General features: G+C 49.0%; 1 protein-coding gene across 1 annotated transcript in view; it reads right to left on the reverse strand.

Moving 5' to 3' along the window:
* Window positions 1–527: 527 nt before the first annotated feature.
* Window positions 528–23,957, reverse strand: part of DAP3 (death associated protein 3) — a 62,757-nt gene continuing 39,327 nt past the window's right edge. Inside the window, exons 8-14 of the mRNA XM_015422115.1 lie at window positions 23,496–23,626; window positions 18,602–18,682; window positions 16,487–16,645; window positions 15,315–15,374; window positions 8,811–8,900; window positions 4,298–4,415; window positions 528–696 (exon numbers count right to left, since the gene is read on the reverse strand). Coding sequence (XP_015277601.1) covers window positions 611–696; window positions 4,298–4,415; window positions 8,811–8,900; window positions 15,315–15,374; window positions 16,487–16,645; window positions 18,602–18,682; window positions 23,496–23,626 — 725 coding nt within the window. The 3' untranslated portion in view covers window positions 528–610. The remainder of the gene's footprint in view (window positions 697–4,297; window positions 4,416–8,810; window positions 8,901–15,314; window positions 15,375–16,486; window positions 16,646–18,601; window positions 18,683–23,495; window positions 23,627–23,957) is intronic.

Here is a 23,957-nt window from a genome sequence, read left to right on the forward strand (position 1 = left end):
TTGACTCTCGAAGGCTCTTACTCCGAAACCCTTCCTGGTCCCTAAACTGCTGCCGGATTCGAATCTAACCGTTCTACTGCACACCAACACAGCTATCCTCTGAAGCTGTCTCCATATGACACAGTCACCCTAGCTTCCATCATTCCTTTCCCTATTAATAAAGGAGAGTAGGTAAAGGTTTCCCTTGCTCAAAAGCCAGTTGAATCTGACTCTAGGGATGTGGTGCTCATCTCCGTTTCCAAGCCAACGAGCCAGCGCTGTCCAAAGATGTTTCCGTGGTCATGTGGCCGGCATGAGTAGACGCCAAGGTGCGTGGAATGGTTATCTTCACACTGAAGTGGTGCCTATTTATCAACTTGCATTTTCTTGCTTTCAAACTGCTAGGTTGGCAGGAGCTGGGACCAGAGACGGGAGCTCACTCCGTCACTCGGCACTCGGGTCTCGAACTGCGGAACCACTGACCTTCCGGTCTGCAGCTCAGCATCTTAACCACCTGAGCCACTGCAGCCCTTATAAAGGAGAGTACTACATTGTAAATACAAATTTGTTTTTAATCGGACATAAGGGAGGTCTTTGGGGCTATGACATCAAAGGTACAAGTGAGCCGCTGTCATATGAAGGCGCTGATTCGATCGAACTCTCTGGGATTGCCGCCGCTGAGGAAGCGAAGCTCCAACCGTCCTTCATTGGTGCTGGCTGGGGTGAGAAGGAGATTCGAATAAATAAGTGTAAAGATGTTTCTGGGTTGCGGACACCTTACAAGTCAGCACAAGTGTAAAAAATCAAAGCGCTTTGTAAAAACATAGAGCAATACAAATAATCCCCCAAAGGTAGGGTTGCCAGGTCTGGGTTGGAAAATACCTGGAGACTTTGGGGGTAGATCCAGGAGAGGGTGGGGTTTGGGGAGGGGAGGGCCCCCCTCAGCAGGGTACAATGCCATAGAGTCCACCTTTCAAAGCAGCCATTTTCTCCAGGGCAGGTGATGTCAGCTGGAGATGAGTTGTAAAAGCGGGGGATCTCCAGGCCCCACCTGGAGGCTGGCAACCCTACCCAAAGGTAATATTGCACCTATCACAAAGTACTGAAGCACAGAACTGATTTTGCTAAAAGTTTAAAGAGAAAGCTAGTTAATAGCTAGAGAAGCAGAGCAGAGCTTAATACTGGGAGGTAGGGATGGATTGGGGGGTGGGTATTTCAGGCCTGTCCTATTACTGATGGGGCATGGCTTCGTTTGGCTGCTGCTGAAATGACACCCCTTTCCCGGGCTTTTTCTATTCATCTGTTTCGAATCGAGCAACAGCAAATAAGACTCGTTTTCTGTGACACAGCTTTCTTCATCCACAGCTTGCCAAGACATAATTTTCCCATGTTTGTTGATCTTATCTTGTCTTGATAAGCTATAAAGTCATTATTTTTCCTCTCATGTTTGTCATGATAAGTGTCTAGTGGTGATGCGATAGCTGATGTTGGGGGACTTGTTCTTGTATTAAGCGACCACCAATTTTTCAGTAAACTATCTCTGATTACGTGACCATTACATCTCATAGCTTTTTAATGTGTTTTCCCAGTTGTTTTAATCCAAAAGTGTCTATGTAAGCCTTCGGACAAATTTGCTGCTTCCAGTTTCATCAGTCTTTCATTTGGGTTTTTAATCCAGTCAGAGATCCAAACCAGGCAGGCTTGTTCTCTGTGACACCACTTTCAAACTGGTGCAGAATTTGTTTTTACAGCAGGCCCGTGTGGCCTCAAGCCTCAATATGCTTAGGCAGGGTGTAAAGCCTACAGAAAGTGGGAGGGGCTTGACGTTTAAGCAAACACAGATGAGATCAGCTACATATTTTGAAGCAGGATAGTTCTCTGCCCAGTGTGGGACTCGAAATCGCCAGCCTTGGCCCACGTTTGGTCTCGCGCACTTCAGACCCTGGCCCTGACAACACCCATGCTAAGTCACCTGCCACTTTTTTTAACTACACCCAATTAGACTGATAAGAAAGTGTGCTGCATTGTCTGAAAACTACTGTTGAGATTAGAGTTTTTACAAGCAAGCTGAGCCGCCTCTTTTGAAAGGACTTCACAGAGTGGAGCTCACTGTATTATCAAACAGAGGAACTATGTGTTAGTTAAGAGTGCCAGGGCTCTTTTTGTAGAAAAGGCCCAGCAGGAACTCATTAGCATAATAGGCCACACCCAGCAGCAGAAACTAATTAGCATATTAGGCCACACCCCCTGACTGCACCGCTCATTAGCATATTAGGCCGCATTCCCATGTTACCAGAAGTGTGGTCATCCAGCCATACCCTCCTTTTGCTTCTTATTCTATTTACCTTGTTTGTTGTTAAAACCCAGGGCTTTTTTTGTTGCAGGAACTCCTTTGCATGTTAGGCCACACACCCCTAATGTAGCCAATCCTAATGAGTTCCTGCTGTTGGGCGTGGCCTATTATACTAATGAGTTCCTGCTGGGTGTGGCCAACTTGGGAGCCAGCCGGAACTCCGTACCTGTGCATTCCCTGCCCCAAAATAGCCCAGGTTAAGATCATAGAAATGGGTTTCGAGCCATCCCATTGGCGGGAAGCCGCGTATGTGCTATTAACAGAAGTGGAGAAATTATGTGGCTTTGACTGCCGAGAGGAGGGATTGTCACATAGAACTTTGAATGGATGAAGAAGTTGACAATTAGAAGTTCAGAGTGACTATATGGACAGTTATTTGACCTAAGCACTTGGTTCATTATTGGGGATTTATATGCATTGTGAAACTCTGTTAACGTTAAAAATCTTAATAGTAAATTAAAAAAAAATCACAGAATAATATCTTAGTAATTATATCACGGTTGTTTGTATTGGTTGTTCACTTTCTTTAACTAGGCAATATACAAAGTTGGAGTCCAGTGGCACCTTTAAGACCAACAAAGTTTTATCCTGGGTATACGCTTTCGTGTGCAAGGCACACTTCTTCAAATAGATTCAGATATAAAACTTTGTTGGTCTTAAAGGTGCCCCTGGACTCAAACTTCGTTCTGCTGCTTCAGACCAACATGAACCCCCACCTGAATCTAAACAATATACAAGTTCAGCATGTCTAAATGTCGTTTTTCCCTATGATGTTTATACTTCCGTTTCTATGCCAAAGGGAGAAAGGTGGATTACAGTGGTTACTATTGTCACAAATCCGTGGGAGAGCTGGCCAGCTGATTACCAGTTTAAGCCCCGCTGAAGGGCCTAGCGGGAATCTAAGCCTTCCCCATCTACCATCTGACCCAACACAAGGACTAGACCAGGGGTGTAAAACATAAGTCCTGGGGGCTGGAACCGGCCCATGCAGGGCTCTTACCCGGCCCGCAAGCAACTGGTATGTATGGAATTATAACGAACTCCCCCTTTCATGGTATCCCTTGGAAAAAAACCCCTAGACTTGCATATGATTAAATACATTTATTGGGGCTTTTGTGGGTTCCCCAGTAAATCAATTGCTTTTGTTTGTGTTTTAAATAAAAAAACAATATCATTAATTGGTTTTGCCTGTGTCCTTTATAAAGACAGCCAGTTTGGTGTAGTGGTTAAGTGCACGGACTCTAATCTGGGAGAACCGGGTTTGATTCCCCACTCCTCCACTTGGACCTGGCTGGATGACCTTGGGCAAGCCGTAGTTCTGATAAGAGCTGTCCTTGAAAAGAGCAGTTTCTGTCAAGAGCTCTCTCAGCCCCACCTACCTCACAGGGTGTCTGTTGTGGGGAGGGGAAGGGGAAGGAGTTTGTAAGCCGCTCTGAGACACCTTTGGGTTGTGAAGGGCGGGGTATAAATCCAATCTCTTCTCTTCTCTTCTCTTCATATCTCCTGTATTTGGCATTACATTTCATGGCACACACTGACCGGGCCCAACAAAGTGACATTTATGTCAGACCCACCCTCATAACAAAGGAGTTTTGACACCTCTGGACAGTGTACGGTGGAGAGTAAAGGAAAATACCTCTCAATCAATGGCTGTAAAGCTAAGCAGGGTCACCAAAGAAGTCCAGGGCTGCTAGGCAGAGGAAGGCAATGGCAAACCACCTCTGCTCGTCTCCTGCCTTGAAAACCCAGAGAGGAGTTGCCATGAGTCAGTTGTGACTTGATGGCACTTTTATTGTTATTATGAATAGAAACACCCAAAGATGTGGGAGATGACGTGAATCAGCAATCTGCTTCTTCTGGAAAGGTAGGCCAATCTCGGTTTTCAGTCCCTTCCAGAAAGCAGCAGAGTGCAGAACATATCGAATGCAAAATGCACACCTTCCCCTGACTCAGAGCCAGACTCACCTTTTTCATGCTGAAGCCACCCGCGCTCCAGGTAGTACTGGTAGCAGCTCTCAAACTCCAGGTCAGTGTAGTCGTGAGCTTGGATGGGAACAAAGGGGTCCAGGGATTCGAAACCCTCCTGCGGGGTGGGGAGAACGGGAAGAGGAAGATGATGAACAGGCCCTGGAAAGTTCCATTGTGCCCACATAACCTCTGGGCGTTGAGGGAAAAGAACCCGCACAACTGCGTCTTATCAAAGCAAGGCCAAAAGGAAATCGTGCTGTCTGCTGAGGTCACCTGAATGAGGATGCAGCCACCAAGTACCCTCCTCTGGCATGACTCAACTCCAGTTGAAAGCCCTCTCCCTTTAGGCTCCGCTGTCAGAAATTATGCCAACAGAGAGCGGGCAGGAAGCAGATGGCCATCCTCTATTGCTGCTGCTCACAGTCCCCTTCCCTCCGACTCCTAACCACCAAGGATGGAGTCATGGGGGAGCCAGGAAGGAGCCCGACACCCCGCTTTCCATGTCTGGAGCCAGTACTGTTCTCGAAAAGTGCTCTTGAAATCGTATTTGGGACCACTTCATTATGTCCAAAATATCACTTAGCACACTCAATCTCTCCTCCAGCAAATCTGAAGAAAAATGTATAGCATCCTGGTATTCACTCATTAAGGAGCTGCGGTGGCTCAAGTGGTTAAGACACTGAACTGCAGGCTGTGGAAGGCCGGTAGTTCAGCAGTTCAAGACCCGAGTTGCCGCATGACGGAGTGAGCTCCTGTCTCTGGTTCCAGCTCCTGCCAGCCTAGCAGTTCGAAAGCAAGAAATTGCAAGTAGATAAATAGGTACCACTTCGGTGGGAAGGTAACAGCGTTCCGTGCGCCACATGACCACGGAAACGTCTTCGGACAGCGCTGGCTCTTTGGCTTGGAAACGGAGATGAGCACCGCAACCCTAGAGTCGGATTCGACTGGCTTTCGAGCAAGGGAACCTTTACCTTTACCTTTTTTTATTCACTCATTAACTATATGGTTGAATCTGATGTAATTCCAGCAAATCCTTTATACAAATCAATGATATACTTTTGAAACTTGAACCTGAAACATTATTTGGCTTAGATCTAACTTAAGATCTGAAGTTACTTTCAGAACACAATTAAAATTTGCCTGTAAAGATATGTATTATATGATTGTTGCCTTAAGAGATGTTTTGTAGTGTGTAATACAGTTCTTTGGTGTCTTCAGCCTGGACATAGTTAAGCATTAATGTTTTTTCTAACCTATTTTTGTACTTCATCTGCAGACATCTATTGTACTTACCTTGTATTGTTATTAAATTCTTAAATAAAATTATAAATTATAAAAGAAAAAAGAAAAGTGCTCTCGCTTGGTTTTGTCTACTGCCAGCTCAGATAAACTGTATTCAGAACTCTGGTGCCAGAAAGGAGTATAGCAAAGTTGGAAATAAATTGGGGCTGGATGGTGTGTGAAAGCAGAGAAGCCAAAGATTTTAAGAATTCGGCGGGCTGTAAAAGTTGTCAGGGTCAGAGGAAAGCAGCAGCAGCAGGAACAAGACTGGTCTGTGTAGAGGCGTTCCGGGAGAAAAGGGAGAAAAATATGCAGAGCGTTCCACGCATTGCAAGCAGTGTGGTGGAAGGCTCAAAGGTAGGAATTGGGGAATAAATCTTACAAGGGGGCGGGACCCGCAATACTCGCAGGGGGGGGAGGGACCTCCACACAGGAGGCAGAGGAGGAAACAGCAGGAGTAGGTAAGTTCCTCCCATCCCGCCGGTTCCTCCCCCGTCTCCTCCACACACCCCGCTCGATCTCCCCCCTTCCCTCCCCCCCCGGCTTCAAAGCGAGGCCCAAACGGCAAGTCGCTCGGGCCTCGCTGCCCTTCCCGCCCCCCCCGCTGCCTCCAAAGCGAGGCCCAAGCGGCTTGCCGCCCGGGCCTCACTGCTCTCTTTCCCCCCTCCCAGGCGGCGGCGAGGCGCTGCCTCTGAAGCGAGGGCCGAGCGGCTTGCCGCTCGGGCCGCGCTGCTCTCCCCCCCCGCTTCCGAAGCAAGGGCCTCGCTCGGGCCTTGCTGCTCTCTCTCCCCCCCCAAGCGGTGGCGGCGAGGGAGTTCGCAGAGCATCCCCTGCGCATGCGCAGGGGACGCTCTGTCACTTTTGGGGGGGATTTAAGTATCCCCCCAATATTTTTTTCAGGTTTTTAGATTTTTGTGCACACCTGGGGACTGCCCCGTGCACAAAAATCTCCCTCCCCCCCAGGTGCCCCCAATGCACGGATTTAGGTATCCGCACGCAGGGGGCGCCTTTCGCTATTAGATATATAGATATTCTAATTTTTAAGTGAAGGCTGATCTGTGGATATCTAAAACTGCAGGCTGGGCCCACGCTAACAGGAAAGAGATAGTTTTCAAAAATTCAGGACCCCCCACCCCCGATTTGCACATAAATCTGAAAACTTACACTGTGGGGTTTAGGTCCATCCCAAAATAAAATGTGAGGCACAGAACCACACTGAACTTGGCAAGAAAGGGGAGGATGGGATCTTACCCTGCAAGTCCCGCGGGGCCCCACTTGTAAGCAACTAACATCTAGCCCCATGTGTGCTCAGTCAGCACTGCTAGATATAACGTCGTAAGGCTCTGAACTTGTTTCTGGACAATACTATCAGGCTTCTAGCTCTTAGGGGCTGAGAAGCTAGGCTTGAAAACAGAGCCAGTCAGAGGCAGCACTGAACAATTAACACATGAACACGTGAAGCTGCCTTATACCGAATCAGACCATTGACCCATCAAAGGCCCCAATGACTACTCAGGCTGGTAGCGGCTCTCCAGGGTCTCAGGTAGAGGACTTTCACATCACCTCCTGCCTGGATCTTTTAACTGGAGATGCTGAGGACTAGGCTTTCATACCACACACAGCTCTCCAGCTCCCGCTTATGACATAGAAACATAGAGTTGGATCCCATGGGTCATCTAGTTCAATCCCCTGCACAATGCAGGAAATTCACGGCTGCCTCCCCCCTCCACTCTGTGCCCAGAGGAAGGCAAAAAGCCTCCAGGATCCCTGGGCCAATCTGCCCTGGAGGAAAATTCCTTTCTGACCCCAAAGTGGGGGATCAGCATTACCCTGGGCATAAAAGAAAGAAGAAGATGACGACATTGGATTTATACCCTGCCCTTCACTACCTGAAGGAGTCTCAGAGCGGCTTACAATCTCTTTTCCCTTCTCCTCCCCACCACAGACACCCTGTGAGGTAGGTGGGGCTGAGAGAGCTCTTTCGAGGACTGCTCCTGAGAGAACAGCTCTGAGACAACTTGTGACTGACCCAATGTCACACCAGCAGCTGCATGTGGAAGAGCAGGGAAACAAACCCGGTTCTCCCAGATTAGAGTCCGTGCTCCTAACCACTCCACCAAACAAGGGCCATGAGAGCCAACTGCTGGCTTTTCCATTCCTGCCCTCCCTCTCCCCATCTGCCTAAATTCACGGAATCGCTGAACACAAACAAGACTCACCGCGAAAACTATAATATATAACAATTTACTGATAACCTTCCAAAAATTACACTATAATATTCAATCCTTATTAACGTTCCATGTGCACAGAAAAGCTTCTAGAAATATTAAATATTCCAAATCACGAATAACATCAAAGGAATATACGATCTTGCAAATCTTACCACAGTCACATAAAGTCCTTGACACAATCTCTTTGCTTATGCATTTGCTGCCAAAAAGTCTCTTTGTTTATACACTGCAGAATAATAATAAATAATATGATACAGCAGTAACAATCGCTTCCCTAGAGCATAGCGCTTTCCAAACACTTTTCCAAGTCAAGTCAGCATCAGAGAACAATTGTTACTGCTGTATCTTATTATTTGAAGGCATTCGTTCCAGATTAATGTTTGATACGCAACTCTAAAGAAGGACATCAGTCAGAAACGTTTTTTATATCCAGAACAGCATGCCAGGTCGCTGTTTGTCTCTTCCAGACTCTGCAACGGTGATTTCAATGGTGATTTTTGTTTGTGTTTAGCTAGCCTTCTTAATTCCGTGGTTCCCATTCTGTTTTGGTCTGTCAGTTCACAGAATCGGCATGGCTGTCAGATGGCCATCTAGACTCTGTTTAGAAACCTCCAGAGAAGGAGAGCCCGCCACCTCCTGGGGGAGCCGGTTCCTCCGAGGAACAGCTCTGACCGTAATAAGCAGCTGGAAAGTGCAATGATACACCGTCCACAAGCGGCTTCAAATGTGCCGGGAGTAAACAAGGGCAGAGTCTACACGGCCTGCATTGTGGTGGGTAAGCAGAGAGAGAGACACACACCCTCTTCCATCTTTGAGCAACACAAATCCAGAGTTGCGCTTCTGTTTCATAGAATCACAGAGTTGGTAAGGACCTCCGGGGTCATCTAGTCCAACCCCCCCCCCAAACAATGTAGGAAATCCACAACTACCTCCCCCTCCACATTTGTGTCTCTCTCACAACATGAAAACGGAGGAGGAGCCCCCAGCCTTGGCCTCACCTTTCCTAGCAATTCGCTGGGCAGGTACGCTCCGCGGGGTTGGAAGACAGACCCCGTCCAGCTGAGGGTCGTCACGATGGCACCCCCGGTCTGAAAATACAATGAAGCGGCACGTCACAGAGGAAATCAGGTCCTCGGCGGGAGGCCCACACTTACCCTCCCCTCTCTTCCTGCCCATTTTGCTCCGCTTCACTTCGGAGGTCCTGCTTCAGGTGCCCCCACCACATACGGTTGCCATCCCCCCGGTCGGGGCAAGGGTTCCCCAGATTTCAGGGGCTCCAATTGGCTGTTGGCCAGTGGGGAAGCCCCACCCCTGAACGGCCCCCTCCGGTGTTGGCGGCACAGTGAGGTCACCCAGTAGTGACGTCATCGTTCTGCTGATGCTGAGGGTGATGACGCTCTAGTTTTGGGGCAAACTCTATGGTTTTGAGGGCAAAAACTCACAAGTTCTGGCCAAAAACTAGAGTTTCACACACACACACACACACACACCGACATCAGCAACGTGATGACGTCCCTTCTGGGTGACGTCATCGTGCTGCGTGTGCAGAAGATCCCGACGAGGACCCAGGAGCCCCCGCCAGATTGGAGGTAGGACCTGACAACCCTGCCACCACATGAGGCTACAGGGGGGGGGACCCAAGAAAGGGCCTTCTTGACTCCCACCCCAGGGGGATTCTTCTGCCAGTGGGTGAAGAAGAAGAAGAAGAGATTGGATTTATACCCCGTCCTTCAGTCGGAGTCTCAGAGTGGTTTACAGTCTCCTTCCCCTTCCCCTCCCCACAACAGACACCCTGTGAGGTAGGTGGGGCTGAGAGAGCTCTTTCAAGGACTGCTCTTGGGAGAACAGCTCTGAGAGAACTTGTCACTGACCCAAGGTCACACCAGCAGCTGCATGTGGAGGAGTACGGAATCAAACCCAGTTCTCCCAGATCAGAGTCTGCACACGTAACCACTACACTGAGCTGGCTCTTTTGTTTCGTTTCGCAAACCCCCAGTAACTCTTATCGACCCTCTTCCCCATTTGTGTTTGCATGTTTACATTTTCACTGACTTGTTTAAACATGTTAGATGCTGTTTTAAACATCTGTAACGTTTTCATGTTCACCACCTTGGCAATCCTAGTTGGGTGGAGAGGTAGCATAGAAATTGTTTAAATCATGCGGTTCCGGTATGGCGCGACGACGGGCGGGTTTCGGCAAGCGCTGACCCGCCCGCACTGTTCTGTTTCGTCTCTTTTCGGGGATCCCGGGCGCCGGGAATACCCGACCAGCGGGCCTGGGGTGGCAAGCTGGAGCATGGGGCTTTTTTTTTTTTGGCCCTCCCCGCAGCCGGCAATGCGGGGGGGTGTCCAGAAACCGCCCCGAAGCGGGAGCGATTGACGGAGCAAACATGGCCACCGTGTTTGCATAGGCGCAGCCACCCGGTTTTTTAAAAACTTTGTACTTAACGGAAGCGAATGAGAATGGTAACAACACGAAGAAATGAAAGAAGCCTTGACTGAAACATGGAAATGGAAGTGAGGGAAGGAGTTTAACCATCTGAAAAATGGTAAAATACCCCCAAACATCGCGTCCAAAAACAGGTGAAGTAAAGCGGCCGGGGAATTAAACAGGACTGAACTGTAAATTGATACTCTGGTGGGGGAAAGAAAGACGATTGTTGGTGCTGTGTTCTGTGCGGGTCTTGGTGAAGCTATGAGAGACTTGGGGACAAACATATTTTGATGAGCTAGCTTTACGTACTGTGTCTGGAGTTTGAAGGAGATGGAGCATACTGAAAGCAATGAAGCGGAACGGGTTGAAGAACTGGAAGGTGGGGAGACAGATATGGATCAATTTATAAGAGCGATAAGAGAAGCGGTGAGGAGAAGATGTCAAGAAGCTTGTATAGAAATAAGGAAGGAGTATGGTCTACAAGTGGAAACAGAGGGAAAGGAAAAGAAAGGGCTAATCACTGTGAAGGAGATTCTTGAGGAGGAGCTGACGGAAAACAAGGACTGGGTTAAGGAAGAGAATTTGGATGACGGTGTGGAGTTGTTAAGCGATGAAATAGATCCTAAAGGAAAGCTGCCTGGACTTAAATTGGGACCCTTAAAAGAAAATAGTCAATGTTTAAAAATTGGTCGAGGGAAAAATAAAAAGATCAAAAGGAAAAAGCGACGGCTATGGAAGTTTAAAAGTAATAACAGACCCCGGATGGCGGAAGGAGTGAAAGTCAGAAGAAAGAGTTATGGAGGTCTAGGAGTGTTCAAGGAAAGAAGGCACGTGGACATGTTGAGACAAAAAAATAAAGTGCAAATGCCAAGGAGGAAGTTAAAACGATATGAAAAGGAGAACATTGTGCCTCTCTCTTCTCTGGATATAAACCGGAAGACTGATCTGAAACTTACTGGCTTTTGAATTGAAGTATTGGTGTTTGTATTTAAACCTACTTACTTATGAATTGGTGTATTTGTATTTGAATTTTTAGGGTCACTTAGAGGTGATTATAAGGGTATTTTAAGATAAAAGAAAATTAATAAGGGGGGATAAGTAATTGTTTAAGTATATTGGTTTATGAGAAAAGTAATCTGTAATATGATGAGAAGAGTGATATAACTCAAAATGTTTATAAAAGGTATTAGTGAATTGGTACTAATTTAATTAGTTAAAAATTATTACGAGGTTTTTAATAGACCAAATAGATTTTTAAAAGAATGAAATTAACTATATTTAAGAAAAATGAACTGGTAAATGATTGGAGGGAAGTGTAAATGTATAATCATGTGATTAGAACTTGATTAGGAATTGATTTGATACTGGTAGGTTTTCAATTAGATTAAATTGATTTACAAAAAAGAATGAAATTAAATATATTTAAGAATAATAAACTGGTAAATGATTGGGGGGAAGTGTAAATGTATAAATATGTGATTAGAAATTGATTAGAAATTGATTTTGACACTGGATAGAAGGTAGGGTGGAGTTGTAAGTAGGTATAATGTTATTGTTACTTAATGAACTTAATGTAATGTACATGATAAGGTTAGTTACAGATAGAATTAAAGTAGGTGTGGGCCTGAAAAATTATAATGGAGGATATTGAGAAAGTTTAAGGGGAAAGGGATGTTTAAAAGAGGAAATTAAAGGCTTTAAATAAATTATTACATAAACCCCTGTATTGAACGCATGGAACTGGCAAGATATGGAAACAGGGATAAGAGTTAGAATAGTACATACTTGATAGAGTTGTGGATATGAACCTTTAGGGTAAGCCTTTGGACAGATGCTTAATATACCTCAAAAGGTTATAGTAACATAAAGGTTTAGTCAATGCAGACCGGATTTAAAATACTGAAAATAAGATTAAAATCTAGTTATTGAAGGTATGTCGGCTATATCAATCTGTGTTGTTCAGAAAACAAGTGTGGTACAAGGTGTGGATATATGTGTAATATTGTTGATGCATTTGTTTATGTGTACAATATGGGCTTATAAAGTCTAATAAATATAATTATATATAAAAAAAGAAATTGTTTAAATCATCATCATAACCATATTATTATGATTTCCCTGTGTTGGCCGCGCGGAGTTACAGAGGAGATCAGGCACTGCCTTTTCTGAGGCTAAGGGGGTCACAAACAACTGAAAGGATTTCATTAAAGCTTATCTCCACGGAGGTTAGGGAAAAAAGAAAAGGGAGACAGATCTGAATTACTGCTGGTTTTTAAAATCTTTTCAAGGTGGGAAGGAGCCCTAACAGCTTTTGGTGCAGATTGAGATCTTCTCGCTAGAGACCTGTAGCAGCCTTAAGACAAGATAAAGAAGGTGTTACGCAAACTCAAGTTAGGCTGTACCTGTTACAGAAAGATCTCAGGTTGCGCCAAGGGCTACTTGGGGCAAAGGTACAACGGCTGTGAAAAGGAAAAGCAGAGAGGCAGGGGAGTTGTGGAAACATCCTTCAAAGGAAGCCCAGTGGTGAGCGCAGATCATCTTCAGGTGACCAGATGGGAAGGGCTTGCAAACTGGAAAAGGGTCATCTCTGTTTTCAAAATGTGTTGCAAATAATTTGGGCGGGCAAGGTCGGGTAAGTAAAATATTTTATGGGATGGCATCAAGTCTTTGCCCGATTGCTGCATCGGTCTTCAACTGGTGGTCACACAAGCTGGGAAGGGTCTGTGGGCACAGCGCGCGTTTGGCACGGCTGAGGTCCCAGATTCGATCCCTGGCATCTCTGTTTAAGGGATCTCGGGCAGATGCTGGGAAAGTCTTGAGACTCCGGGGAGCCGCTGCCATCCAAAGAAGGCGATATAAGGAAGCTGAACCCAGTTGGTATAAAGCAACTTCGTAGGCTGTTACATAGGGCTTCTATCTCAGGGTAGCCCAGGCCAGCCCGATCTCGTCAGATCTCAGAAGCTAAGCAGGGTCGCCTGGGCTAGTATTTGGAAGGGCGACCTCCAAGGAATACCAGGGTCGTGAGGCAGAGGCAGGCAATGGCAAACCACCTCTGAAACATCTCTTGCCTTAAAAATGAGTCTAGCTCGCCACCTACTGGTGCATGACGCTAAAAGAGTGACTGCCAGACAATCTTAGGATCTCCTGGCTATTCTACACACAATGCCATACGATAATTAATTAATTAATTAACTCCACCTCGGGGATGGGCCACGGCTCAGTGATACAGTACTTGTGTTGCCCGAAGGAGGTCTGAAGTCCAATCCTTGCTATCTCCATTTAAGGATCTCTACTTGGGACCCAGTAGTAGAAGAAGAGGAGATTGGATTTATACCCCGCCCTTCACTACCCAAAGGTGTCTCAGAGCGGCTTACAAACTCCTTTCCCTTCCCCTCCCCACAACAGACACTCTGGGAGGGAGGTGAGTCTGAGAGAGCTCTGACAGTAACTGCTCTTTTTCAAGGACAGCTCTTATCAGAGCTACGGCTTGCCCAAGGTCATCCAGCCAGGTGCAAGTGGAGGAGTGGGGAATCAAACCCGGTTCTCCCAAATTAGAGTCCGCGTACTTAACCACGACACTAAACTGGCTTAACCACTACACCAAACTGCCAATCAAAGGGGACAAAGGTGGAGGAAAAACAGTCCGACTTGGCAGGAGATGGCTTTATCTGTACCACCGTCAGGGCTTTTTTTGTAGAAAAAGCCCAGCAGGAACTCATTAGCATAATAGGCCACACCCCGACACCACAGCTCATTAGCATATTAGGCCGCAGCCCCTATTGCCAGAAGTGTGGTCATCCAGCCACACCCACCTTTTGCGTCTTATTCTGTTTACCTTGTTTGTTGTCAAAACCCAGGGCCTTTTTTTGTAGCAGGGACTCCTTTGCATGTTAGGCCACACACCCCTACTGTAGCCAATCCTAATGAGTTTCTGCTGTTGGGTGTGGCCTATTATGCTAATGAGTTCCTGCTGGGTGTGGCCAACTCAGGAGCCAGCCGGAACTCCATTCCTGTGCGTTCCTGCCCAAAAATAGCCCTGGCCACCGCTATGTTTTTCCTTTGGGGGGGGGAAGCTAAGGTGAAACACACCCACAGACAGAGGCAGGGTGACTGCAAGTGCGGCTGGCTCTCCTTTGCATTATGTTGTTGCATGGAGAATGGGATTTCGGGGAGGTGCGTCCCTCAAGACCAGCTATACCCGCCCAAAGTCACTCCTTGTATCTGGCTTCACCCCAGCAAGAGGACAGTCGCAATTATAAGCAATGCTCGTCGGTATGGAGAAGAAAGCCAGCCTGACTTCAGTATCCAAAAGCTTCCATGGTGGATAAGGGAGCCATCTCAAGCAGGGGGGGAAGCCACCTTTTTACTCGATGGGACTTCACTCTCGGGAAAGCGTTCTCGGGTTCCCAGTTTAAGACACAAAGCTCTGAATCAGGAGGTTCCCTGGTTTGAATCCTGCCTCTGCCTCACCCCGCCCCACAAAAGGATAGCCTTAACTCTCCTTGCAGGGCTGTTGGAAGGAGTACAAGACGATGACTTGAAAGTATTATTAAGGTGTGCCCTGGGTCAGAAAATACTGAAGATATCTCCCGAAGGCAGGGGTCTCCAACATGGTGCCCATGGGCACCACTGTGCCCACTAACACCTTTTCTGGTGCCCACCATTTGTTTTTAATAACTGGGCGGGGCCAGGTAGGTCTTTCGCCCAGCAAGGCTTCTGATTGGCCCCTGAAGACTTGATTGGCTGTGCAGATTTTTTTCAAATGTTGCTTTGGCAGCAGCCGCCACCCCAGCACAAGGATGCTCACTGGGTGACTGAAGTTAAGCTGTGGCAATTAATTTTGTGGCTGTTGTTCTGTCGCGGCAGTTGTTCTGTCGCGGCCATTTTGTTGCTGGGCTCGCCATGCTGTGTCAGAATTCCAAATGGGCCCACAAGCTCGAAAAGGTTGGAGACCCCTTCCCTACGGGATCCTTGTAGACAAAGATTTGGTCAGTCCAGACAATTTTAGTCCCTTTTGCTTTCTACTGGACAATCTAAACAAAAAAGCACCCAGCAGTATTCTTCTCACCCAGTCATTGGTCATCATCTTCCTCAGGTTGTGGATCAGCGTCAGCTCCTCCGGGGAGACCTAAAGCCAACAGAGAAGGCATTGAACACATGAAGCCGCCTTATATGGAATCAGCCCATTGGTCCGTCAAGGTCAGTATTGTCTGTTCCTGCTGGAAACATATCTCTCTCTCTCTCTCTCGTATTTTCTGTGTGTGTGTGTGTGTGTGTGTGTGTGCCTGGAAGTCATGGTGGACTTCTGGCGACCCCTAGTGGGGCTTGGAGGCAAGGGACATTCAAAAAGGTGGCTTGCTACTGCCTGCCTTTGCATCACGGCCCTGGTATTCCTCGGAGGTCTCCCATCCAAGCCCTTGCCAGGGTCAGCTTAGCGTCCAAGATCTGATGAGATCGGGCTTGCCTGGGCTATGTAGGTGAAGGCTACCCTGGAAACAGCTCTTGAAGGTCTCAGGCAGAGGTCTTTTACATCGCCTACCACCTGGTCCTTTTATCTGGAGACGCCGGGGACTGAACCCGGGACCTTCTGCGTGCCAAGCGGATGCTGTACCACAGAGCTGCAGTCCACACCAGTCACAGAGATCCCAAACCTTCCCTTCACCTTTCCAGAGGAGGAAGTGATGGCCACTAGCAGGGTTCCCTCTAAGCTGAGTTAGTGTGAGCTAGCTCACAGAATTTTAGCCTCCAGCTCACAGATTTTTGTCTTAGCTCAGGGAGGATGAGTCCAGAGCAAGCTAATTTATGCAGTAGCCAAATCATTTGCTCATAACTTTAATGCCAGCAGCTCACAAAGTAGAAATTTTGCTCACAAGACTACACAGCTTAGAGGGAACACTGGACTGGCATAGATGGCTTTAAGAGGGACTTAGGTTCATGGAGGAGAGATCTATCAGTGGCTACTACTACTGGGTGGCAACATCAGCCTTGGCCTCTATGCCCTATCTGCTGGCTTACGGGGCAACTGGTTGACCACTGTGTGAAGCCGGAATCTGGACTAGATGGACCCTCACTTCCGGTGATGTCAGGGGGTGTGACATATGCAAAAAAGTTATGCTAATGAGTTATGCTAATGAGCTCCTGAACCTCTTTTTCTGCGAAATGACCCCTGCCCAGCCCCATTCCGGAAAGGCAGATAAGGTAGCGGCCACCACCGCGGCCTAGCTGCCGTGAGTTCCATACCGCGCTCTTGTCTTCTTTCTTCAGCGTTGTCCTTCCCCAAAGGGAGTTGACTCCATCCACGGCCACCAGGAGCTTGAAGGAGCCCATAGAGCTCTGTTGCTTCAGCTCCTTCAAAACCACCCCCACGACGTCGCTGGAGTTTCTGACACGATTCAGACCCTGGAAACGAAGAGTTAGTTACGGAATTTGAAATCTAAAATACTGAATATAAAATAGAATCATAGAATCCCAGAGCTGGAAGGGGCCCTACAGGCCATCTAGTCCCACCCACCCCTGCTCAATGCAGGATTAGCCTAGAGCATCCCTGACAAGCGTTTGTCCAGCTGCTGCTTAAGGACTGCCAGGGAGGGGGAGCTCACCACCTCCCGAGGCAGCCTGTTCCAGTGTTGCACAACTCTGACTGTCAAAAAGTTTTTCCTAAGATCCAACTGGTGCCCCATTCTTGCGAGTCCTCTCCTCTGCTGCCAACAGGAACAGCTCCCTTCCCCTCCTCTGAGTGACAGCCCTTCAGATACTTCAAGAGAGCCATCCCGTCCCCCCTCAGCCTCCCCTTCTCCAGACTGATTGATTGATTGCACTTTTATCCCGCCCTCCCAGCCAAGGCTGAATCAGGGCGCCTTATAGAAACAGAATAAAATTCCAGCAATACATATAAAAACACAGCAACAGGCAATATAAATACAATATTAAAACCAAACATCATAATAAAGTGCTAGTATGAGTTCCTCACTATCGTCGGCTCCATTGGTCTGCTCAGTTGTTTTTGGGGAGGATTGGGGAGGGTTGGCTTGGACAGTGATTAAAGGGTCCAGCGGATCAGGGCTCTTCTACCATAGAATGTCGATTATTGTTGGTGATGGTAACGGTGGTGGTGGTGGCGGCTCCAAAGGCCTGGTGGAAGAGCTCCGTTTTACAGGCCGTGTGGAACTGTAGGACTGAACATTCCCAAGTCCCTCAGCCTTTCCTCATAGGGCTTGGTCTCCGAGTAAGTACCACTGTCTATATAAACAGTGTTTTAAAAACTACAGAGAAGGGGTCGCTGGGGAGAAATGCTTTTTGTTTCATACGCTCTGTAATATAGAATTACTTTTGATATACCTAATTGAGTTATGCAGCCCCTCTTTGGTTTCTGTATCCCCTTTATACCTTTACTTTGTTTTCCAAAATAAAATGTACAAGAAAAGGGACCCGCGATACTTTGGGGGTGTTGTTCCTTCGTATCTGTCTCATTCCCCCGCCTCCCCTCCCTCCTCCCCACCTCCCCCAGCATCTTCCCTTCCCCCTTCTAATACACTATGGGAAAAAGAGAGAGAAAACAAAGAGGGAAAAAGAGAAAAGAAATAACCTCGGGCAGAAAGCAAACAGGGAAATGGACAAAAGGGAAAAGCCTGTATGGTGAAGGAAGAGAGGAGAGAGGGAAAAAGAAAGAGTTTCTCCAGGACCAATTACACCCCCAACCCCCTCTTCACCCCCCCCCCCCCCACTTCAATTCTCCCCCCTCCCCCTCCCCCCCCCCCCCCCCGGTCCCCCCCCCTACCCCCGGCCCCTGCGGCGATCTCCTTCCCCCCCCCCCCCGCTCTGGCGGTCTCCTCCTCCGCTGCTGATCCGGCGGCCTCCTCCACCGCCGCCGATCTCCTCCTCCCTCCCCCCCCCACTCCTGCAGTGAGGCCTGAGCGGCTTCCAACCGCCAGCCCGCCGCAGAGTTCCCAGAGCGTTCCCTGCACATGCACAGGGAAGGCTATTTTACTTTGGGGGGATTTAAATATCCCCCCTATATTTTTTCAACTTTTTAGATTTTTGTGCCCCTGGTGCCCCCGACGTGCGGATTTAGATATCCGCATGCAGGGGGCGCCTTCGCTATTAGATATATAGATGTATTTTTTTAAAAAAAAGGAGAGAGAGATGGGAACTGGCAGGTGGGTCGGGACTGGATGCCACCCAAGGACCAACGAGTGCCAGACCCGCCTGCCGACCGCAGGAGGGAGGAACTGGTTTGCCTTCTGCAGGATCCACGCTGGCGGAACGGCCTCAGGAGCACACGGCTTCTGCTCCCCGGTCCCCAGTTTAGGTCTGCAGGCTCTCGGCAAGCCCAGAGGGGTGTCACCAGTCCCTTACCTGCTCAACGACGCTTATCAGGGGGCTGCCCTCCTCGGTGCTCTCCCGCGGACTCCACGTGTACTTCTGCTGCGTCTTGATCTACAAACAGGCGAGGATTAAAGAAAGCTCTATGGAAGCATCGCAAGGCATTTGAAGAAGCCTGGCAGACTTCTGACGCCCTCCTTCCTTGAGGAATCGGCCTCGTTTGTATCTGCCAACCCCCTACCCCACCTCACCCCAGAAACTTAAAAAAAAAACCCAACCTGTACAAACAAAAGCATGCAAATTTACCTTTTTAACACAGATTTCTACATGAGGGGTCCCCAATGTGGTGCCTGTGGGCAATGCTCCCTCGAAGCCGTGTTGTCTTGTGAGCAAAAATTCTACTTTGTGGGCTACTGGCATTAAGGTTGTGAGCCAGCGATTTGGCTACTGCATAAATTAGTTGGCTCTGGAGCCATCCTCCCTGAGCTAAGACAAAAAGGTGTGAGCCGGAGGCTAAAAAACTGTGAGCTAGCTCACCCGAACTCAGCTTAGAGGGAACACTGCCCGTGAGTGCCACGGCACTCGCTGACGCCTTTCTTGGGACCCGCCAAGTGTTTGATGTAGTGGTTAAGTGCACGGACTCTAATCTGGGAGAACCGGGTTTGATTCCCCACTCCTCCACTTGCAGCTGCTGGATGACCTTGGGCAAGCCATAGTTCTGTCAGAGCTGTTCTCTCAAGGACAGTTCTCTCAGAGCTCTCTCAGCCCCACCTACCTCACAGGGGGTCTGCTGTGGGGAGGGGAAGGGAAAGGAGACTGTAAGCCACTCTGAGACTCCGAGTGAAGGGCCGAGGTACTAGTTTCCAGAAACCGCGGGGCAAGGGCGGGCGCCTGATCGCGTTTCCGGTGGTAGGTCGTGGCATCTGGCGCCGGCCCATGTCCTGTCGCTAAAAGGTTTTTTTCCCCAAGTCTCCACGGGATGCGCACAAGCACCCAATGGCGCATGCGCACACTTCATTTAAAAACAAACAACACAGCCCCCTCCTCTTTTCCGTACCCCCCACTCCTGGCTCGGCCTGCTCGAGAGGAACTCTCTGCATCTGGCGGCAGAGGGAGAGGTGCAGGGGGGGCGTGGTGGGGGGGCAGCCTGGCTGAAGCTCCTCCTGGAGGGGACCGGACAGAGGACACAGTTTGCATTCCTCTGCAGCCCTGGAAGGGGTTAATCCCGTGGAGCCTTTTGCTAGGGAGGCCACTTCTTTGCCACGCCGCAGGATTGTCCTGTGATCGGCACCTCCCCCCTAACCACGGGACCTCGACGGGACCTCGACGGGATGTCTGATCGCGCAGCCGCGCGTTATTTTGCTCTGAGGCAAACAGCCACGCTCCCCCCCCCCGCATTTTCCTGCCCGTGTGACCGGGGCCTGTGTTCAGTGACAGGCACAGATTCAACAGACAAAGTGCTGCCCATGGCCAGCCCTCAGCCAGTAATTCAACAACCGGCTGCAACTGGCTCTGAGCCAGGATGAGAGCAGCAAGAGATCAGGTTACCGGCTGAGCAGGAGTCACAGCCAACAGCTGAAACCGAGCCCATGCCCTGTAGCTCTGAAGCAGGAAACAAGGCTTCAGAAGCCACTCCCAGCCCACCTAGCTCACCCACACCTCTGCAGCACAGACGCCGTCAGAGGCGCACAGAGTTGCAGGGAAGGTGAAGGAGTGCGGGACTTGTGGTCTGTCGGCCGCTGTCAACTGACGAGACGGATGACTGCCAAGGAACTGGCTGGGAGCGGTGTTCCCTCTAGGCTGAGTCAGTGTGCGCTAGCTTACAGATTTTTAGCCTCCGGCTCACACCTTTTTGTCTTCGCTCAGGAAGGGGTGGCTCCAGAGCAAACTGATTTATGCAGTCGCCAAATCGCTCGCTCGCCACTTTAATGCCAGGAGCTCACAAAGTAGAATTTTTGCTCGCAGGACTCCAAAGCTTAGAGGGAGCATTGGCTGGGAGTGTAGCTTGTTAAGACCTGGCTATAAAATCAGCCAGGAGAAGCTGCAGTCTTGTGGATACAACAAGTACACATTGCTACTGAACCACTGACCTTGCTGTTACCAGACCACAGGAGCCTTAAACCTTGGACGGGACCTAACAACCGGCTTTTCTGGAACCCCTGACCTTGAACTAGATTGGACTTAGACCTGCTGCCTGGATCCCTTGACTCTAGACTGGACTTGGCATACCTGACTTTTGGACCGGACCCTGGTTACTCTTTGCAACCTTGCCCGTGACCTGCCCTGCTGAACTCCAGTCCTTCTCTCCTGGGAGGGCTGCACCAGTACACTTCCCTGGCCACAAGAGACTTGCTAATGGTCTCCCATTAGCAACTTTGGTAGTCCGGCCCCAGCATTACTGAGCCTGACCACTCTCCTGGACTGGGGGGAAGAGGTAACGAATGGGGAAATTGAGGAATAGACGGTACGGCACAGTCTCTCTCACTAGGAGCAGAGAAGCCGCAGTTTTAAAAGGATCAAGCTTTCAGATGGCTAAAAGGTCAACTGACCAGGCATATTTTGGTCAAGGCCAATGCTCCCTCTAAGCTGTGGAGTCTTGTGCGCAAAAATTCTACTGGCATTAAAGTTGTGAGTGAGCGATTTGGCTACTGGATAAATGAGTTTGCTCTGGAGCCATCCTTCCTGAGCAAAGACAACAATGTAATAATAATAATAATATACTTTATTGTCATTGTACATAGTACAACGAAATTAAAGATGCAATCATTTCGGTGATCTACAACAATATTCATATACACTCACACAACCATTCACTACTGTCCCATAACTCCCTTAAGGTTCACATAACAACTTAAAACCACCAATGTCACCCAAATTCCAATTTCATACAGCATTTAAGGCAATAATAGCTCTCGAATAAAAACTATCTTTTAATCTATTTGTCCTCGCTTTAACTGTCCTATATCTTCTGCCCGAAGGCAGCAGTTCAAACAGGGAATGTTCAGGATGTGACAAGTCCTGCAAAATGTTCTTTGCTTTTTTCAAGCATCGAGAACTATACAATTCCTCCAGGAATGGGAGAAGGCAGCCAATGATCTTCTGGGCTGTAATAACAACTCCGGAGGCTAAAAAACTGTGAGCTAGCTCACACTAACTCAGCTTGGAGGGAACACTGGTGGTCAAGACAGCCAGACTGCATGGGGGTGGGGGTGATTCCCTGGTTCTTACAGCAAGCAGAACAGAGTAGTGGCCAGTCTTGGGCAATGAGCTTTGCCACAGATGACTGCTTGTGTCCCTGCTTGGAGATGCCTGTAGGACTGCAAGTAGGAAGAGCTTTGCCCTGCACCTGGGATTGTCCGTGATCACTGCAAGGTCCAGGGGCAAGCAGCTCTGGCTCCTTCTCTTGATTACAAATGATGCACATCAAGCATTCCTGGCTTCAGGGAATATCAAACAATAGGCGGTCAGCTGAAATACTGGCGCCATCAGTCAGCTGGTGTGCCCAGAGATGGCCAAGCCCCCACAAAGTTCACCAGTGACCTTGGGCCTATAACTCTCTCCCAACCTGAACCTATGGCAAGGTGGTGCTTGTGGGGATAAGAACACAAGAACATCAGAAGAGCCCTGCTGGATCAGACCAGTGAGGGTCCATCTAGTCCAGCATCATGTCTCACACAGTGGCCTCAACCAGTTCCTCTGGAGGGCCAACAACAGGGCATAGAGGCTGAGGCCTTCCCCTCATAAGGACACCAGAAGAGCCCTGCTGGATGAGACCAGTGAGGGTCCATCTAGTCCAGCATCCTGTCTCACACACTGGCCTCAACCAGTTCCTCTGGAGGTCCAACAGACATAGAGGCCGAGGCCTTCCCCTGATGTTGCCTCTCAGCACCGGGATTCAGAGGCTCACTGCCTCTAAATGCGGAGGTTCCCTTTAATAACCATGGCTAGTAGCCACTGATAGATCTCTCTTCCATGAATCTATCTAATTCTCTTTTATGGCTGTCTATGCCTGTGGAAATCACTACATCCTCTGGCAGTGAATTCCACCTTTGAATCACTCACTGGGTAAAGAAGTATTCCCTTCTGTCTGTCCTGAATCTACTGCCCATCAGCTTCATCAGATGCCCCGGAGTTCTAGTATTCCGGGAGCGGGAGAAAAAAAAATCTCTTTGTCGACTCTCTCCACCCCGTGCATAATTTTATAAACCTCTATCATGCTCCCCCTTAGCTGTCTCTTTTTAGATCTGAAACGAGACAGCCATTCAGAGATCCGTGCAGGTAGGAGGGAGTGAAAAACAGAATTAAAAGTAGTTGGGAAGCCGGAACCCTACCGGAGAGCCAGCGTGGTGTAGTGGTTAGGAGCGGCAAGGCAACTAATAACGAGAACTGGGTTTGATTCCCCCACTCCTCCATATGCAGCCAGCTGGGTGACTTTGGGTCAGTCACGGCTCTCAGAGCTCTCTCTCCGCCCCACTTACCTCAAAGAAGAAGAAGAAGAAGAAGAAGAGATTGGATTTATACCCCGCCCTTCACTACCCAAAGGTGTCTCAGAGCGGCTTACAAACTCCTTTCCCTTCCCCTCCCCACAACAGACACCCTGTGAGGTAGGTGGGGCTGAGAGAGCTCTGACAGAAACTGCTCTTTTTTCAAGAACAGCTCTGCCAGAACTATGGCTTGCCCAAGGACATCCAGCAGGTGCAAGTGGAGGAGTGGGGAATCAAACCCGGTTCTCCCAGATTAGAGTCCGCGCACTTAACCACTACACCAAACTGGCTCTCAAACAAAGGGTGTCTGTTGTGGGGAGAGGAAGGAAAGGGATTCTAAGCCGCTCCAAGGCTCCTTCGTGTAGCGAAGGGCGGGGTACAAAACCAACTCTTCTTCTTCTACAACACTCCCCCCCCCAGCCTGAGCAGTAGCAGCTGCTGACCTCTTTCAAGAAGTGCTCATTGGTGACTGCGAAATTCTTCAGCCAAGTCGAGGCTTCCAGTGGTTGGTCGAACCGCTCTTTGTTGTAGGAAGACGGCAGCAGCTCTCGGCAGTTCTTCACCCAGCGGTGAGCTGCAATGGAAACAGAAAAAAAGAACCGATGCGGGACTGCAGGAAGGGAGCAGGGGTGGTTGCAGTGATTCCAGGGACCCGGGCAGAGGTCACGGACGGGCCCCGGAATCACTGGGTGTGGTGGAATAGAGGGGGGGGGGGCAACCAGGGCAATGCTCCCCCCCCACCCTACAGCTGAGTACCGGCCACAGCTTGAGACTTAGGCAGCGGCTGGTGAATGCAATAGAACACTCGGAGGGGGGGGGCCTCTAACCACCCCACACGGCTGATGGCCAGCTACAACCGGAGACTCAGGCAGCGGCTGGCAAATGCAGTGTGGGGGGGGGGACCC

Source organism: Gekko japonicus, unplaced genomic scaffold, assembly GCF_001447785.1.
Source record: "Gekko japonicus isolate JY-2015 unplaced genomic scaffold, Gekko_japonicus_V1.1 scaffold1009, whole genome shotgun sequence".
NCBI lineage: Eukaryota > Metazoa > Chordata > Lepidosauria > Squamata > Gekkonidae > Gekko > Gekko japonicus.